This window comes from Pteropus vampyrus, unplaced genomic scaffold, assembly GCF_000151845.1.
Source record: "Pteropus vampyrus isolate Shadow unplaced genomic scaffold, Pvam_2.0 Scaffold672, whole genome shotgun sequence".
NCBI lineage: Eukaryota > Metazoa > Chordata > Mammalia > Chiroptera > Pteropodidae > Pteropus > Pteropus vampyrus.
Window position 1 is genome coordinate 82587 of NW_011889453.1, and position 19179 is coordinate 101765.

General features: G+C 54.8%; 2 protein-coding genes across 3 annotated transcripts; one reads left to right on the forward strand and one right to left on the reverse strand.

Moving 5' to 3' along the window:
* Nucleotides 1-535: 535 nt before the first annotated feature.
* TMEM176B (transmembrane protein 176B) lies at nt 536-9711 on the reverse strand. 2 transcript variants are annotated; one of them, XM_011385207.2, is made up of 8 exons: nt 9544-9688; nt 7295-7466; nt 6865-7055; nt 5324-5434; nt 4920-4976; nt 4439-4678; nt 2635-2754; nt 536-2254 (listed from the first exon to the last, which is right to left on the reverse strand). In XM_011385207.2, exons 3-8 carry the CDS (start codon nt 7045-7047, stop codon nt 2162-2164), a joined length of 804 nt encoding a protein of 267 aa, XP_011383509.1. In that variant the 5' UTR covers nt 7048-7055; nt 7295-7466; nt 9544-9688; the 3' UTR covers nt 536-2161. The 2 variants fall into 2 exon arrangements, with proteins under 2 accessions (XP_011383509.1, XP_011383508.1); XM_011385206.2 differs by lacking the exon at nt 7295-7466 and having other exon boundaries at nt 9544-9711.
* A 317-nt stretch (nt 9712-10028) lies between these two features.
* LOC105309117 lies at nt 10029-12749 on the forward strand. The gene is made up of 3 exons (XM_023526017.1): nt 10029-10718; nt 11994-12411; nt 12579-12749. Exons 1-3 carry the CDS (start codon nt 10525-10527, stop codon nt 12684-12686), a joined length of 720 nt encoding a protein of 239 aa, XP_023381785.1. The 5' UTR covers nt 10029-10524; the 3' UTR covers nt 12687-12749.
* The last annotated feature ends 6430 nt before the right edge of the window (nt 12750-19179 follow it).

Consider the following 19179-nt stretch of genomic DNA (forward strand, 5'->3'; position numbering starts at 1 on the left):
CCTGCGGTGTTCCGAAGGGACAGGGCTGGGTCTGGGACCCCGAACCTGAGGCCGTTTTAATGACCAGGTTGTGGGATCTGGAACGTGGTTCTGATGGTACCGGACCCAGCATCCAACCGGGAGACGGGGCGGCGACGAAACGCAGCGGAAAGCAGTGGCGAGGAAAGAAAAATAATAGAGCCATTTCCCGTTTATACTCCAACCCTTCTGTGAATACATTACACGTGCATGTAGGTTTGGGGTGATTTACTGGACCCCGCGTGAGGGTCCAGAAGCCAGTTCCATGTGTATATACACAGCTTTGCTGCCTAGACCGAGTTGCGCGAACAGACAACTAGGCGCTGGGTTTTCTAACTAAACAAAAGCCAGGGGACGGGGTTGGGACCTCCGATGTCCTACAAATAAGAAAAGCAAAGATTCAGAGACTCGAAAGGACTTTGCGCAGGGGAGGAAAGGGGAGGGCGGGGGAGGCTGGAATCCAGGAAATGGGGGAGGGGAGAGGGGAGACCTTCCTCCCCCAGAGATTTAGAAGGGGTGCCAAGTTCGTCTTTATTTACCACGATGAAAAATGAAAAGAATTTCTCTCTGATCTGGCCATAAAAGGACCGAAAGGACCAACTGGAAACACCGAAGCGCAGAAATGAGTCGCATTAATTTCTAATCTCGAAGGAAGAAAGTGGTGACGGCCTCTCCTACCCCTCACCCCGCTTACGCTCCTTATCGAGGGAATGCTTTTTTTTAAAAAAAACTCCAAGGTTAACGAGTTCATAAAAAGAACTGAAACAAAGATTCGATTCAAGGGGCCTTGTTCCATGTCTGAATTCTGCCCGGCAAGCCACCCAGATGTCACGATGGTCCATGCCCGCCCGCGGTTCTCAGCAGGCGACACAGATCACCCGTGCGGATTCTAGGGTGGAGCAGAGAGCTCGCAGTTCTGGCAAGTTCCACTCTCTCCACTGTAGTCCCTCTACCAGGGGATGGCAAACGTTTTCTGTGTCAGGCCATTCGGTCTCTGCTAAGACTGTTCAATGCCGCCCTCTCCCCTCTAAAGCGCTTGAGGCAGTATTGGGCAGCGGGTAAATGTGGGGGCGCTGAGCTCGTCTGCTTTAAGACCAATTTTGCCCACACGTTCGCTCTTTTAGTGAGCCTGTACCCTACACGACAATACTTAGTGACCCACCAGACCCACGCATACCACATAGTCCACCGAAGCCCCTGACCACTTGCAGGGGCTCCCGGCCTTGCTCATAACGTCTGGCCTAGCAATGTGATTCCACGGCAGCTCCCCACTCCCGCTGCTGTTAGGCCTCCTAAGGAACAAAACCCACCTCGCGGAGATTTCAAAATCCCAGCGGAGGTACAAGGCGGCTTGCTAGGCTGAAATCGGGAAAAAGACAGAATCCCTTCTTAATTCTACAGACCGGGACCTGCTTTCTCACTCTGCGAACTACTCACATCTATATATTTATATGTGTAAAGAAAATGAAAAAAAGAAAAAAAACAAAATGAACAAAAAAGGAAAAAAAAAGAAGGGGGGGGGGGGGTTGTGGAGGAAGAACCAGCACCACACGAAAGGAAGGGAGAGAGGGAGGGAGGAGGGAAGGATCCTGCTCCGTGCTTCATTCACATCGTTCTGTAAATCTTCAGGTCAAGGGCACAGACTCTAAAGACAATCTCTGTAAGCAAAAAGATTCTAGGCATACGAGAGTCATTTTCTCTTTACATTGAATGGAAGGGAATCGTAAAAAAGAGCTTTTGCCACGTGGAGTAGAGAGCAGACCGTAATTAGATTTCGTCTTACTGGGATCTTGTTTCTCTGTCGTAAGTCAGCTCTCCTTTCATGCCACATGAATTGACACACCACAGGCCTTTTACGGCACGCCATGTGTGTAAACAAAGGGAGACCACATCCTTGACGTTTCAAATTATTTTGTGCGGTTGTTTCTGTTTAATCAGCACTGGGGGGAAGCGAGACGATACTTGTTCATTGAACTGAGGACACAGCGGGGGACAGCAGGTGAGGATGAGCTGGACGGTGGCCGAAGGAGAGGCGAGCGTGAGGGGCAGGGCAGTGAGGGGCCCTGGGAGCGTCACTCTCCTCTCCGCAGGTCCTCGCCGCTCTGGGGGGACGTGCGGGCATCCAGGTGGGGTCCTCGGCTGCTCACACCACGACGGTAGCCTTGGTCTTCTCCTTGCAGGGGGAGGGAGGCGCCGAATTCTCCCCCAGTAGCTTCTTCTCCAACTCGTCTTCAGCCTGAAAATGGCAGGGGAAAAACCAATTCTAGGAGGAAAAACCAATTCTAATGGGAAAACTCATTCTCGGGGGGCGGGGGGGAGGATGGGGCAGAGTTAGCTTTCCTGAGCTTGAAATCAAGAAAAGGAAAGAAAGAAGGGAAGGGAAAAGGGACAGAGGAAAGGGCAAAGATCTAGGGCAGAAAGGAGGGGGACGCGGGAAAACGAGTGTGGCAGAGGACAGAACCCAGAACGCTGAGGGCGGCACGGTCCCCAGACAGCGGAAGGCAGAGCCCAGCCCTGGGAGGAAGCCGAAGACGCCGAGCGCGGCCTCGGATCCGCAGTGCTCCCGGCCCCCACATTCCTCCCTGTCCCCAGCGCCTCCCTGACAGCTCAGCTCACCAGGGGCTGGAAGCTGTGGCAACACAGGCTTCGGAGTCCCAAGCCCAGGGAAGCCAAGGACACGATGGCCAGCAGGGCACAGATGGTCAGGAGAAGGATACGGATTCCTAGGAACAAGTTCTGGAAATAAAGGAAGGAAAGAGAGAGTCAGGAGTCTGCCCCTCCGATCCTGCGCTACCGCCTTGTCACACACACACGCACTCATGTAAACACACTCACACACACACTCACACACACACTCACACGCACACACTCACACGCACGCACTCACACACACTCACATGCACACACGCATGTAAACACACTCACATGCACACACTCATACACACACTCACGTAAACACACTCACACACACATACACGCTCACATGCACACTCACATAAACACACTCACACACACGTAAACACACTCACACACTCACTCACACACACTCACGTAAACACACTCACATATACACTCACACACTCACACACACTCACTCACACACACGCGCTCACCGCATATACACGCTCACATACACACACTCACACACACTCATGTAAACACACTCACACACACTCACACACACTCACTCACACACACATACGCTCACCACATATACACGCTCACATACACACACTCACACACACGCTCACACACACATACACGCTCACCACATATACACTCTCACACACATTCACATACACACACGCACACACATACACACGCTCACACACATACATACACGCGCTCACCACATATACACTCTCATACACACTCACACACGCTCACACACACGCTCACTCACACACACTCACACACACACACGCTCACACACATACACACATACATACACACGCTCACCACATATACACACTCATATACACACACTCATGTACACGCTCACACACGCTCACACACACACATACTCTCTCACACACATACGCTCACCACATACACACACACACACACACACATTCACACGGGATCGGACTCGGTCCAGCTAATTCCCACCAGAGCAGGCTGCATTTCCCAGCTCCGTGGGCAGCCAACAGCTCCCCCGTTCGCTCGTGGGCAATGTGACCTGACCACCCCCTGTGAAGAGGGGGCTCTGTTTCTCCACCCCGTGTCATCTGGGAGGACCTGCGACTGCTCTGATCGGTATTGCACTGGGGAAGCGACATCATGCTAATTACAAAGTCGCCCTTCGCTGGGCTGGCGGCTGCCATTCCTCTCTCTCGAGGTGCTGGCGGTGGGACGCTCTGTGCTGCGACCCAGTTGCCGTGTCACGAGAAGCACGAGCCACGTGGAGAAGCCACTGTAGGCTCTAGGCCTGACCGTCCCAGCTGGGTTCCCAGCCGAGAGCCGCCGGCAACCGCCAGCCGTGTCGTCTTGGATATATCCGGCCCAGTCCAGCCCTCGGAAGACTTCGCCCCACGACTGACACCTGACTGCAGCTTCGTGAGACAGCGAGTGACAATCGCCCGTCTGAGCCCAACCGGCCTACGGAATGGAAGGAGTGATACGAGACTGTCGGTTTAAGCCGGCGCACGTGAGAGCGGTGTGCTCCGCACCCTCGCACCGGTACAGACGGGCGGTGGCCCGTGACACCTGCTCTCACACGTCCCCTCTGTGCCCCTCTCTACTGGGCTTCGGAGAATCTTCCTCCCGCGAGGGGCTCGGAATGTCTCCAGCTTAAGTTAAAACCTCCGGAACCGAAGACCTGGGATGAGGTGCAAACGGCCTCTGCCCCGGGCCCCCAGGGCCCATCCCGTCGGGGCTGCGGGTGGCGACGGCCCCGGGGCCACGGCGTCTGCGTCCTCACCATCAGCATTTCCATGTACTCCCTGCACTCGGTCTCCAGCCACTTCGAGTCTCCATAATCGCTGCGTTGCCGCCATCCGTGCGTCCAGCCGTACTCAGAGGTCGTGGCAGGGGCTGAGCGATCGCACACGAGGCCGATGTCGATGAAGTCATACCGCCACCCTATGTCATTCCCACAGAAGACGAGGGCAGCCACGGCCGTGGCAATGCCAGCCAGGGTGAGCAGGCCTGACACCCAGCCCTAGGAGAGAGGGGTTCGGGATACAGACTCCCTCTGCGGATGGCAGAGCCATGGGGTCCTGGCTTCAAACCTGTCTCCTCTTCCCCAGCTTCCTGGCCCAGGAGACACTCCCCCGCACCCCTTCAGGAAAGAGCTCGAGATACAGGGACCCCGAGGGGAGAAGACAGGAGGGGGAATGGGAAACCTGTGACCCGGGAGGGGGCAGAGGACAAGGTGGGGACAGCGGATGCCCCAGACTCACTGAAAGGGTGCCTCGGCGCTTCTCATGGGCGACGGCCCCAGCTCCTGCTGCGATGGCCTGAGAAGAGAAGGTACCAGAAGGCCTCCCATATACTCTCCTGAAATGACCTCCATCACCCCTCCCCCAACAGTTCTCCGAAGAGCCCACTGGAGGCACAATGCCGAGGTCAGGCAAGGAGACCTAGCCTATGGATGAGACCCCGTACCGCAGGCCCCCTTCCCAATCTGGACGCGGTGACTGACAGGGTTTGGGGCTTGTCCTCGAAGGCCCGAAGGCAGAGGGCATTCGGACGCCGGGTCTCTGGTCTCTTCCCCAGATCCCTGACCCGGACCCAAAGGAACTCACTCGCTCCTGGCCCATAACCACTTGCCTCCCGCCGAGCTCACGGCGCCTCCCTTACTCACCACGGACCCCACCCAGAAGGCACAGCCCATGCCACGCAGCTCGGTCCAGGGCCCGAAGTACAGGAACACCCCAAGGGCACAGCTCACAGCACCCAGCAATATCTGCGTCACCTGCAGACAGGGCGAAAAGTCAGACCCCTTCCCAGGAGCCCACAGGCCCAGGAGCAGCCGCCCCCCCCCCCAGCTAGGGGCCTCTCCCTTTCCTCTCTGCCTTGACCTCTCTGCCGCTCTGATTCTGGAAGGTTCTGTCTCTTTAACGTCTCTGAAGCCGCATGTCTTGTTCTCCCCGATCCCACTGACATGCCAGGCTTTTATCTGGCATTGCTTTCTCCCGAACAGCACACTCCGTCACCCCGGCTGACGGTTCCCTTTGGGAATTTCATCTTCCTGTGCAGGGTGGGCCGCGAAGACCCCCGGCAAGAGAGGAGTGTGGCTGGCTGACGGCCCCCAGGGATTGGCTTCTTCAAGGAGTTAGCTGTGCACCCCAACAAACATGGTGCACAGCTACCCCCGACTCGGTGCCCGCTCTCCAGAGAATCCACCTCTCACAGCATCTGGGACGCCACCACCTGCATGCCCTTCCAGCGTCTCAGATTCGTCACATTCAAGTCCCACGCCCCATCCATACTTCCGGCCTCCGTCTCTTCCGCCTTCCAGGGCTCCATCACCCGGCCGCCCACACGCCAAGCCTCGGCATGTCCTCGGACTCCTCCCCTACCTCGTACCCCAAGCCTATTCCCTCCTCGGTCATGGGGAACACCCCCCCACACACAGGATCTGGATCTTCATCATTTCCTCTGGGACCACAGAGGTGCAGACCCTCCGTACTTCTCACCTGGACAGCTCCTGGCTGAGAGGCAGCCTGAAGCCCAGGTTCCTGCTCATCGTCCTGATTCAGGACAGATGCGTCATCCTGTCACTCGGGGCTCTCAGCAACGTGGCCCTGGTCTGCGTTTCTCAGTCCAACCAGCCACGAGTCACATTCTCTTGACCCTGCCAGAACCTGCCCTGCACACGCTGGCTTCTCTGGTCCTGCCCCTCTCTTCACCTGCAGTTCCTTGTCGTCCCCTGTGGGTCTAGACCCACCTCTTCTCCCTCCAAGGTCTGGCTCAGATGTCACCTCCCGCGGGATGCTGTCCCGCCTCCCAAGGACGTCACCTGATCTACCTTTAGTTCTAGACAGTTGCCTGGTCCCTTCTGGAAGATGCTGAGCACCGTCTGGGGACAGTCCAGGGATGCTTTCTGAAGTGTTCCCGCAGCGCCTACCCCATGGCCTCATCTGCTGGCCCTCAGTCTACAGGAGTTTGATGAAACCGAATTAATCGCCTCCAGGATCTCCCACCCAGCCCCGCCTCTGGCTGGGAAGGGACTCACTGCATCACAGAAGAGGTCCATCACTCCTTCCCACGCAACTCTGTGGGGAAACTTCCAAAACCTTCCATTCCCAAACGAGACAGGATAGAAATACTGAGCTCTCACGAGGACTCAACCGTGAGTCCTCCGTGTCCCCTCGCTCAGCCGCCTCTCCGGCCCACGCTTACCCCTAGTGCCAGCCGTCCGTAGGGCATGCTGGCCTTGGGGGGCCCTGCATTCCGAAGGCCAGCACAGAGCCCCTTCAGCTGTGCCAGAGCTGACTCCTGGTGGATGTGGATGTAGACGTGGGTGGCCGGGGACTGTGCAGAGGCCATGTCGACTCCCTTCACGGTCACCGTGCTTTGGGTCATCTTGCTCACTGGGGAGAAGACGTACAGGAGTGAGGTCTGGGAAGTCGGTAAGGCCACAAGGAATATAGGAAAAAAACAGTCTCCTTGTCAAGATCCCAAGGGTTCTCCCGATGTAGGTGTCAAAGTCACCGAGACCCTGACCGCGGATGCAAACCCCAATCGCCTCTGGTCTAATCGCCAAAATGGTCTGATACGGTTTGTCTGAGTCTCAGGTTGGACCCCCCAAAAAAGGAATCTGAATTATTACCTTCAGCGACTTCACATACAGAGTTGATCCCTGAACAGCACGGGTTTGAACCGTGCGCGTCCACCTACATGCCGATTTTTTTCAATAAACGCCGTAAGCATAATCTCTCTTCCTTAAGTCTTCCTTAATAATAGTTTCTCTTCTCTAGCTTACTATATGGTAAGAATTCGGCCTCTAATACACATAACGTACAAAATCTGTGTTAACCAATTGCCTGCGTCATCGGCAAGGCCTCCGGTCGACAGTAGGCTCTTAGTAGTTAAGTTCTGGGGGAGTCAAAAGTTACGTGTGGGTTTTTGACCGCCATCGATCCCCACTGTTCAAGGGCCACCTGTGTATTTGCACATAATCGTTTCCGATGGTTAAAACTTTCAAAAGATGTGAAAATGGACACCTTTAAAACACTCCCACCTTCCTCTCCCAGCCCCCTCATTGCCTTCTAGAAAGAAGCTAATGTTATCAGTGTCTCATATATCCTACAAGCTATCCCCATGCAGGAGCGAGGTTGGAGAGTGTCCACTGCCCCGTGCCCATGGCCCGCCGAGGGTGTCAGTAAACTTTCGCATTTTTTTCAAATGTGTATCGGGAAAAACACATTCCATTGTAGATTCTAATCGATTTTATGCAATAAAATGCCCCCCCTTAAAGGTATAGCTCAACGATCTTGACACATTTGTACATTTGTGCAACCACAACTACGATCAAGATACAGAACATTTCTACGTTGCAAAAAAGTTCCCAAATGTCCCCTCCCGAGGAAACCCCGGCTCCTGGCCACAGGCGACCACAGATCTGCTTCCTGTGACGATTTCGGTATAGTTTCCATCCATAGTTCTATGATGAGCGAGGCTGGTCTCTTTTCATGTGTGTGCGAGCCATTTGTTTCTTCTTTTGTGAGTGCTCCACGCATATCTGGCCTCCTCCTCGATTCATTTTGTTTCGTTTGGGTCTTAATAGTTCTTCGTGTCTTCAAAAAAATTACCGTCTGTGACATGAGTTCCAAATCTTTCTTTCCAATCCCTGATTTCTTTTTTGATTTCACTTGTATCATTATGCAATCAAAGTTTTCCATCTTTTGAAAAATAATCTCTGGGTTTGATATCATACTTAAAAAGGACTTTCCTATTTCACGATTATAGAATAATTCTGTGTTTTCTCCTAAGGGGTTTTAGGCTCTCGAGTTTTCACATCTAAGTGTTGATCCATACGAAGTTTAGCATTCAGTTGAGCTGTTTCATGACACGCCCCTCCCATGTTATTTTTTTTTTTCCTCGTGGCCTTTTTTGCTAGATTACTTCTCCATATGCACATGAGAATCAACTTGCCTAATTCCAAAAGAAATCCTCTACAGGTCACTCTCATGGGCATCGTCCTTGAGTATCACTGTTATTCAATCATAATATCATTACTAACAGTTCTACTGACAGCAGCAGTAACAGTAACCCTAAAAGTCTTCTCATTTGTATTCTATGTACTTTTGAGAACAATTCCACTCTTTCACCTACCTGGCCTCCCTTACGGTATAAAGGACAGACAGGTGCTTAACAATTCTGCAGACGCACGAGGAGGCTCAGACTTGTTCGCCCACACGCGCGAGGAAGTCCAGCCCAGATTCCGGCCGCATCTCCCCTTGGGGCCCAAGAGCAGCACGTGTTGCAGCCCTGAGTGTGCCTTGGGCTCCAGCTTTCTCTGAGGCCCGTGGGGATCACACCCTACTCCAGCTCCCACATCAGTCCAGCCCCCTGCTCTTCCTCTGAGTCGGGCCAGCCCTGGGAAGGTTCCTCCACCCCGACGCCGGGCTGTGGGGCTCTCCCCTGCTGTCCTGGACTCGCTTCTCTGCCCCGTCCCTCTCACTGCCCCTGGGGCTGGGCTGACAGGACCATGTGTCCCCTCTCCATTCTGGACCCTCCGCCTTCAGGCCTCACTCTCAAAGGACCGCTCATCACCGAACCACCTGAGCCTCAGCCCCTGCACCTGTAAAAAAGGCGCGAGGCACCGGCGAGGGAGAGGGACAGCCAGGCCGACATGGCCAGGTGCATGTCCCTCTTCCCTCCCCAGCCGTTTCTCTAGGGTCACATTGTCTAACTGGCACGTCCCTCCCTCCCCAGAAAGTCCTATGGGAACCAGGAATGGGGGGAGCATGGCATCACGTGAGACCGGAGGGGGACTTTGGGGACTGGTCTGGGGGAGAAAGAGGGAGGTCGATGGGTCCTGCAGTGAGGCTGCCGGGCTGTGAGGGCTCTGCTCACCTGCTGTCTCCTGGGAGCTCTCGCGGACGACAGGCAGAGGCAGAGGCAGGACCTGGAGCTGAGGACCTGCCGGTGGGTGTGGGGTAGACGAGCAGAAGGAGGAAGGGGTGGGAGGGGGAGGGTCTGACTCTGACCTGCAGTTCACAACTTCCCAGAAAACAGCTGAAGCGAAGGGGCCCTTCTGAGGTCTTTGGTCTTGGGTCGATGACCAGGCTGATCACACACACACACACACACACTCACACGCACACACACTCACACGCACACACTCATCCTACTGAGAACTCTCACACCAGGGTGCACCCACCAGTGGCACAGGCAGATCCTCGCCCCTGCTCACCCCGCCCCCGGCGCACAGAGCCCGGTGATCCGCGGGCGGGTGGCGGAGAAGCCCCAGAGGGGCCCCTTGGTCCAGCTGGATGCTGAGAAATTGCATGCTGCAGCCCGCCACCCCCTTCCTGGCGCTCTTCCAACTTTCTCTTCCTTCTGCCTGGTTCTTGGCTCCAGCTCAGCTCCTCCCAGCAGCCCCTTTCCCAGAGACCCTTCTCCCAGGGAGGGGGCACTGACCAGGCAGCGCAGGGCTGAGCGACCGCCAGGGCAGAGGCGTGTCCCCGGGTCCAGCTGGGAAGCAGCTGCTGCGGCTGCGGCAGCGGCAGCGCAGCGGGACAGGTTCTGACCGGTCACCTGAGGGCCCTGGAGGGAAAGAGGCCGCAGGAAGAGCCACAGTGGGGCCGCAGTGGTGCCAGCCGGCTGGAAGCTGAGGATAGACAGGGGGGCGATGCAGGCATGGCTTGGTCCAGAGCCTGAGTCCGTGGGAGGAGGATGAGAGGAAGTCCCAAGGACTCTGCAGAGGCGGGCGCCCTGACACGACACCCCTTGCCCCTCGAGAGGGCCAGAGATGCTGCTCTGTGGCCCGGGGCCTCTGCCAGTCCTCAGCTCCAATGAAATCTGTGAAAACCTGCCAACTTTTCCTCCAGACGGATGCCCATAGGCCTGGGCACAGCGGACGGTAGTGAGGGGTCTCTGGGACCCCCCCAGCCCACCCACATTGACGTGCACATCCACCTGGAGTCTGCTCTGGCCCAGCTCCTGCTGACTAGGTGCTCCCTGCTGTGGCTCCCTGTCCCCGGTGCCACCTCCCAGACTCGGGGCAGCAGATGGCAGTGGCCTCCTGGGTGAGTAGGGCCACCAGAGTGGTACCCAGGCTTCCATACCAGGAGAGGAGCGACACCCTCTCCTGCTGCCAATGGTCTCAGCCAGCCGCACCCTGAGGAGGATGCAGAGTCAGCCGTCTCCTCTTCCTGGGCACCCAGTCGTCCTGTGACCTGCCTTCTTCCTCACTCACTGGCCTTCCCCATGCAAAGCTGTCAGTAGGGCAGACCATGGGCTAAGGAGGTGAGCGCGGGAAGTCGCAGCAGATGGCGTCCTGAGTCCATCCCCTCCCCTCCGCCAGAGCCAGCATGGCTGGGTCCCCCTCCTTTCCCTCTCTCTCTCCTCCCCACATCTCTCTTTCCCTCTTTCTCCTTTATGAGGTTCTAACAGTTCATATCTGGCATAAAAGCCACCCCGAGATGTGGGGGCAGAGGGTCGCCCCCGGGCCAGGGACCTGGGAGCCAGATTCTCAGGCTCTTGGCCTTGCGGGTGCAGATGGCGCTGGGGCTGCTGGGAGCACTCGCCTACGCCCTGTCCTCCGACTCCCTCCACATCTGCGTGTCCTGGGGGCTCCCATCTGGACAGGGGTTGTGGCGAGCGGGGCGGGCGGACGGTGGACAGGATGGAGAAGGGGCAAGTGGGCCTCCTGTCGGAGGGGACAACCACACCATCAACAAGGGACTGTAGGACGTTAGTGAGCAAAAGGCCCTAAGTGATCTAGGCCGATCCCCTACTTCCATAGCTGAGAAATGGCCGAGCGGAAGGCGGTGTCTGTCAGCTCTCCCGTTTCCTGCCCAGGGCGTCTCCCACCAGGCCAGCCATCTCTCCCACTTTGGCAAACGGCAGCTGAGGGTCGAGGACCCGGCCACCTCCAGACGTTTGCACGGAGATGAGGGAGGCCGAACGCGCTGCAGAGTGTTGACTCGACAAGGAAGGGTCACCTCTTAGTCGTTTCCCGCTGCCCTCTGCACACAGTGGGGGGCCGATGGGTGTCACTGTCAGCTGATAGGTGTGTGCAGCCCGCAAAGGGAGCTTGCTGGGCAGGTCCTGGGGACCGAAAGCCCATTGGCCTCACTCACCGGATAACAGGAAACACTCGCATTTATTGAGAGGCCAAAGGAATCGTCCGCACCCACCCACTGGCAAAAACACTCAGATCAGTTGCAGGACAGCCAGACAGGACTCGGATGCATCCGGCCACCAGGACGTGCCAGCCCTCGGGCTCCGGGAGCCCAGGGCAGAGGCCTGCGGGCCCAGTGCCCGCCTGAGGCCGCTGGGAGATCCGTCCCGAACGGTAGGGTCTCCACAACCTACACCTTCACCCTGCCCTTCTGGAATTTTCATAAAGCTCCTGGTGTGGCTTGGAAAGGAAGGTTTTGGAGACGGGAGAGAGGGCTCAACCTGGCTTGGCCGCAGCACTTTTCGATGTCACTAAAACAGAGGGTCCTGCGGCCTCGGGAGTCCGATCCAGGCCTCGACATCCTCCCTGTTACCTTACCACGGACAACAAAGCTCAGCTCAAAACAGCCGAGCTACGGGGTGTCCCGTGGGAGGGCCAGCCGGGAGCTGGGCGGCCAGACCTGCGAGGGTCGCCGAGGGAAACGCAGGAGGGGCTTGCACTTCCTGAGCCAGACCTGTTCCTGGTTCGGTCTCTCCCCAGGAGTGCTGGCTGGAGTCGCCGCCTTCATTCGTGACCAAGGGGGTGGCATCTGCTGGGTGAGTTCGGGGAAGGGCAGAGGTGGACTGCAGGCCCTGAAGCCGGAGGCCCGTCCAGGACTCTCTCCACCGCAGGCCTGCTCCACTGGCGGGCACGCTTTCTGCCTGGGGCCGGGATGCAGGAGAGACTGAGTCATCCAGGTCGCTCTGTCCCCTCTCCTCCCCAGGCCCTGCTAAAGGCCCTGCTCACCCTGGCAGCTTTCTTCACAGCCACTGCGGCCATCAGCATCGGAGCTTATCATTTCCAGAGCTATTACTTCACAGAGACCTTCTGAGATAGCACCCCATCCTGAGGGCCCAGGGAGCCCCACAGCACCCCGCGTCCAGAAGAATTCAGCAGGCTGCACCTGTGCCTCTTGAAAATAGACATGCTGACGGTGGGTGGGCCAGGGAGGGGGTGGCGGCAAGTGGCAGGCAGGCAGAACCAAGGGGACGGGCACCAGGGAGACGGTCCTCTGTTCCGCACCGAGCTAGACAACCATCACCACAGATGGTGGCACTGAACAAGCAGAAGCAGAAACCGTGTTACAGACTAGTGGGAAGTAACAGCAAACACTAAAGCATCGATAAGCAGAGCCACAGGGCGAGCGTGCGCTGCGCGGCAGAGGGGCTGCCGCACGCTCTCCCCGGACCTTCTCAAGCCGCAGGGTGGCCAGCAGCCCCACGTCACAGCCCAAGCCTGTCGCCCTTCAGACAAGGACACTGAGGCCGGATGGGAGGGGTTTCTGGGGGTTCTGCGCAGTGAGGAGGCTGGGGACAGAGCACAGACAGCCACGTCACTCCGGTGCTTACGGCTTTGCTCCTCTCCCCGGGCCATGACGCTGAGTGTCTGGGTTCCGCTGTTTCTGACATCGCTGGTCCCCCTGTGTCTGTACTATTGGAAAAGCCTCCGACCGACCCATGGAGGTGAGCCCGTGTGTTCGGGGTGGCAAGCTGAGGGCAGGCTGTCAGAGGAGGCAGGAAGGGACAATGGATGGTTTGCAGAAGAGGGCCCATGACAGTCAGTCCCAAAGGGCACGTTCTTGTTTTTCTACTCCAAGGTGGTGCAGCCCAGAGAGCCCTTGTCCTTGACCCCACAGCCCCAGGCCGAAGACCCCAGGAAGCCAGGGAAGCCCACACTGTGGTGGGACCTGGGGGCTCTGCACCAGGATCCATGAGGCTGGTCTTGGATCTGGGTGACTCCAGAACTCAGCTGCCCCGCAGGAGAGAATCTGTGCTTTCTCTCCCCCCGCCGGCTGCCCCGCCTCCTCCTCCCTTAGAAAAGAGGCCAAAACAAACCGCTGGGAGTGAGCTCCATCTCCTCTCCCCATGCCTCTCCCGGGGTGCGGGGTGCTCACGCCTGCAGCTCCTCCTGGACTGGGTCACAGCCCCTCCTGAGAGAGATGGTGACAAACAATTCTGCTTCCAGCTTCTCACTTAGTCCTTCCACAGCAGACCCACAGGCTGCTCCCACCCCCAGCCTCCCCTCTCTGGGTCCGGACGCGCCGAAAACAGACTCTTAGAGGCTGGTCCTGGGACGGCAGGTCCGCCGGCCCGGAGCGAAGGATGAGGGAAGCTGCATTTCAGCCTCTCTCCTGACAATTCAGATGGAAAAGGCAAAGGCTTGACACTTGGAGAATTGGATTTAAAAAAAAAAATTCTTTTTTTTTTGACGTGTGGAAATATCAAGAAGAAGATGACATCACACCAACATGCGATCGCGTCGGGAAAAATAAATTTTTTTTCTAAAGCTAGGCCATCCAACAACACGATGCCACATAAACCCCGGAATAATTGTCCCATGGAAAAAAATACCAAAAACCGCTGGATAAAATGTGAATCGTGGATGTTTAAATTCATGGCTAACCCGAACAGGCCCTAGCAGAAGCAGGAACATGAGTTCAGAGAGCTCGGTCTTGAAACCAGCGTCAGCTGCTTCAGTCTCGAGCACCCACACTCAGGGCTCCAGCAGGAGGACCCACAGGAGCCACCACACGGCCATACTCGGGGGAAAGTTTTATTATAGCAAAAGGATACGCAGCACTGCCCATGAGAAATGAGACGCCAGGTGGACACTGGAATGGTCCAGGCGCAGGCTTCCTATATTCTCCCACCGATGAGGTGTCACTCGGTGACACGTGGGCAGTGTTTCTGCCCGGAGAAGCCCCGTTTAAGTCTCAGAGCCCAGGGTTCTTATTGCGGGTCGGTCACACAGGCACCCTCTCTGCCTGCACGACTCCTGCAGTCAAGATTCCCAGGAGAAAAGCAGGCGTCCACCTGAAGTCATGGCATTTGCACAAATAGCCTGGGCAAGTTGAGTCAGTGGAGGTCAGAGCTCTAGGCGCACAAACAACCTCGTCAACGTAGGAATGTTCCAGAAGCGAAAGAATTCAAGAGGATGAAGGCCAGCCCGGCGAGCGAGGCTTCTAAGGGACAGCCATCCGGGTTCACGTTTCCCGGCACACAGCCCTACAGTCATCTAGGTTACCCTAGAGCTAACCGAACACTGCGTTTAATAATTATGCTGAAGACAATCAACAGATCCTACCGACACTTAAACTGGGGAGTCACAGGGAAGAACCCTGGATGACCTGCAATTTCAGTGAGCGATGGGGGGTGGGGGTGGGGAGGATGGGGGGAGGAATCCACCCCATCGAAGGATATGACAGGCAAATGTTTGGCAAAGTACTGGCAAAAATGAGAGATTGAACCTAACGGAGGGAGGAGGCAGGAGAATTAAAACGTCAGTCAAGCCACAATCAGAGACTGCAGCGTGCTGATCAGCCCTGCGGCCAGGTGGGGAGGCCACCTGCAGAACAAAGGAAGTTTCTGCTGGGATGGCGAACAACCTTTGCCCCACACCTGCTGGTGAAACAGGAAAAACAGAGTCGGTAAGTGGCGTCCTACACGAAATAAAATCGTTCATCCCCTATGGCTAAAACCACGGGGAACCTACGGAATCAAGGCTGGGAGCTGCCAGCCCTTCACGCTCCACGCGCTCACCTTCCTCGCTGTATGTCCGTTTCAGAGGAAAAAGGGTAAACCGAGTGTTTAAACTGCAAGTCACAGAAACCGAAGAATGATATAGTAACTGTTTCCCCCGAACACTCACGGTCCCTCCCAGCGTCTTTCCCCCAGTGCCTCTCGGTGTCTCTACTCTCTCTCACGGTCCCCGTCTCTCTCCACGGTCTCTGTCCATGTGAGTCTCTCTCAGGCTCTCTCACGCTCTGCTTCTAAGAGGAGACCACGCTCTGTCTACGGAGCATGACCCCTTCGTTAATAAACTTCCCCTCTGACTAACTTTGGCGAGGATTTGAACTCTCTCTCGCGCTCAGCCAAGCACCCTTTCCTCCCTGGGTGTAGGACTCAAGCCCCGTCCCCAGCCCCCCTCGGGGAACTGCATAGGATCCCGGAGTCGGGGTCATTTTTCTCCTTGACCTAGATGGTGGACACACGGTTATTATGATTAAAACGGCACACGTCCATTTTATATCCTCCTCCATTTGAATGATATGATGACGATAATAAATACACATTAGGGCTCCTTATTCTTGAGTTAACTTTGCATTGTCTATATCAGTTCATGTAAAACTAAGTGGCGATAATCGAATGGGCCTTTTTCCTTCAGGATGTCCAACCTGGAAAAAGATCAAAAATCTGAAACGCCAATGGGAAACAGCTGCCTGGGGGGGTGACAGAATAAGACTAATCATGCCCCTCCCCCCCCCAAAAAAAACACTCTATCTCTCAAAGTGGGTCATTTGGGAAGAGTTTGATAAAGATACAGGGAAAGTCTAAGGAACTACAAGTGACGATACCATATCAGGACCGGTAGCCAAGGTGGGTGGGGGGGGGTATCATCACCCCTAGGGCCAAAAGACAGAGAAAGATAATAATGACTGGTTTCAGCCAGAGACAGAGGAAGCCGATGGAGATGGTGCTTGATTCGAACTGTCACCTTCTCACAGAAACACAGCCAGCCTGAGACAACCTGGCAGCGAAGGATCTTGGTGACCGAATGTTCCTCCTCTGATCTCTTGCTCGTGTTCCCTATTGGCCAAACCCAACGAGAAGTCATAATGTTGTAGGATTCTCAAACAGAGAGACGGGACACGGAAGCTATAAGCAGGAAGCAGCATTTATTGATGCCGGCACCTGCTCAGCAAATTCTTATCCAAAGGCTGAGCCCCGATTGTAACATAACAGGCAGTTTTATACAGTCTTGTTATTCCTACACAGCTACAGAGATAAGAAAGAACATTAACTGGTTGGCAGGCCATGAAAGAACAGATACTAGCTGGAGAGTCTTTGAGGTGGGGGAGGGGGGAGTCAGGAACACACTCATTTGAGCAAGAAATGGCCAGGCAGGGTCAGGCTGCCACAATAGGACAAGAGAGCCCAATGATGCAACCTATATAAGATACCCCTTCAGGGCACAGAGAAAACTAGAGAAAGGCGGAAAAAATATATCTGGAGAGGCAAATGAAAGATTTCCGGAACATTTCCTTTTGTTTGTGCGAAGAAATAGGGTTGAATACGTCTCGAAGACATAAACCCAGACTCAAGAAGCTCAGTGAGCCCTAAACAGGACTAACTCAAAGGAGTGTCCGCCTCGACGTGTCATAATCCAATGGCTAAAAACTAAAGACCAAAGGAAAAAAAATCTTGAAAACAGCTAAATGAAAATGATCCTGTCAGGTAGCTAGTCGGGCATCAGTGGCAGGAGCCAAAGCCCAGTTCTGTAACCATGGAAACTTCCCTTAAGGACCTCCCAGAAACACCTGCCTTTTAGGGTTATAGATCACCCAAATCCTAGAGCACGAAGGCCATAAAAGTGGCTGGCTAAACCAGCTACAAACGCATGCGCAGAAAGTACCCTAGCTTCAGCCTCATTATACCATCATTATAATGTCGTGACTACGCCTGGAAGTTCATGACTCTAATTATAACAGACTGAATTCTGGGTAAGCACCTGCGCAGTAGGCAAAGCGTTTATATAGCAGCTGACTGTCAGTCAAGGTGACCTCACAAACGGATCATCTAAGACTTCCCATTACGGCCCAGATCTCAACAGACCTTCCCATTCCTGCCACAGCGTTCCTGGCTGGAAACTCGCCCCTCCCTTTGGGGCAGACTGTCATTTCTCTTCACCTCCCAAGTCCCACAGGGCTGCAGCCCTCCCTCGTGTGGCTCATCTCCTTCTAAAAAGTACTTTCAAGAAATCTTATTTTTTTAAAATCTTACTTTTCCTCAGTCTCACTGACCTATAATTCCTCGCCGTGTTGGCAGGGAAGAACCAAGGGACAATACACAAGCCACTGTCATCCCAATCACTTCCTTCACCCCCATGCCGCTGGGGTGACACCCCAGCGGGGACAACTCATTACCTACAGAAAACGGTGATTCAAATGATCGTGGCCAGAGGACGTGGCGCAGCGTGTTTTTAAACGGTTAAGTGTAGATACCACGTTATAAAGCAGGATTTCAGGGCTGCGGAAAAGGGAATATCACAGGGCGTTTTCTGAGAGGGAAGGGTTAGATCAGGCTCTTTATCCTGATCACAGTGTTGGTTACGTGAATCTACACGTGTGTTAAAATTCACGGAACTGTACCGGGCGGCGGGGGCGGAGGGGGGCGGTCAGTTTTCTATAACGATAACTTACAATAAGGAGATGAATTGGGGATTATTTGCGCATCTCTACGTCAGCATCTCAGAGTCACTTCCAGATTTGTATACTCTTTCTTGCCATCTAAATGGGAACCTCAAGCCTGTGGCTTTAGCTGTATTTGCAAATAATCGAATTGCTTTTGAACGTCAAAAAATACTAATAATAAAAGGAAGGGGTGGCGTGACATCTGACCTCCTACAGAAGAGAAAACCTATGATTCAGGCCCCTGGGGCTGCTGAGAAGGAGAGAGGGTTGCCCAGGGAGACAGAGCTCAGGAGGGGTTAGCAGATGGGCTTGAGAAGGGTCAGGCAGAGGGAGGCAGACTTCGCAAGAGACTCAGAGACACCATAAATAGAGGAGGTTGCCAGATGCAGACAATAAAAGACCACTTCTGAGCAGAAGGGCAAACTGAGTTGACGTTCGTTCATCCGAATGAAGACTGGAAAGAATTTACACCCAGTCAGGCCACAAAAGGACTGATTTAGAAACACTACAGAAGAGAAATTCATGCCATCTTTAGTTTGAGGAAAAGAGTAATTCGCCAGGGTCTTTATTTCAATGTCGTCCTGTAAATATTTCTTGTGACAACATGTTTCTTAAACTTAATGATTAACGAGTTCAAAAAACAGAATCGAAACAAGATTGAATTTAAATTCAAATGCCTAGTTCCAAGTCTGAGCTGCCCCTTACAAGCCAGCCATCTACATGTGATTAACCCCGCCACCTAGTGGCTTCAAAGAGTTCTGTTCAGGAGAAACTAGGGGGAAAAAAAAAAACTATTTTTTCACACAATTCTTTGGAAATTATGAATGCATTATTGAACAGATAACTACTAATACCTCCCGTGTGTGGGTACCCCCACACCGCCTGCTCTGATGAGCCATTCGATCGGAATTGGGGTATTACAACACCAAAACCCCAGAATCAGAGGGCTCCACTGTCTCCAGCCACTTTTCCAAAGCCTGTCCCATTTCGTCTGCTTCAGGAACCAGATATGCCGGTTATGAGCTGGAGTCAGCCCCTGTCACGGCCCCTCGCTGCCTGAGCATCCACAGAGATGTTAGCTCGGTTTGTCCCCAACCCTGACCGGTGAGACACGGGTCTGCTGATTGCCTGGGAA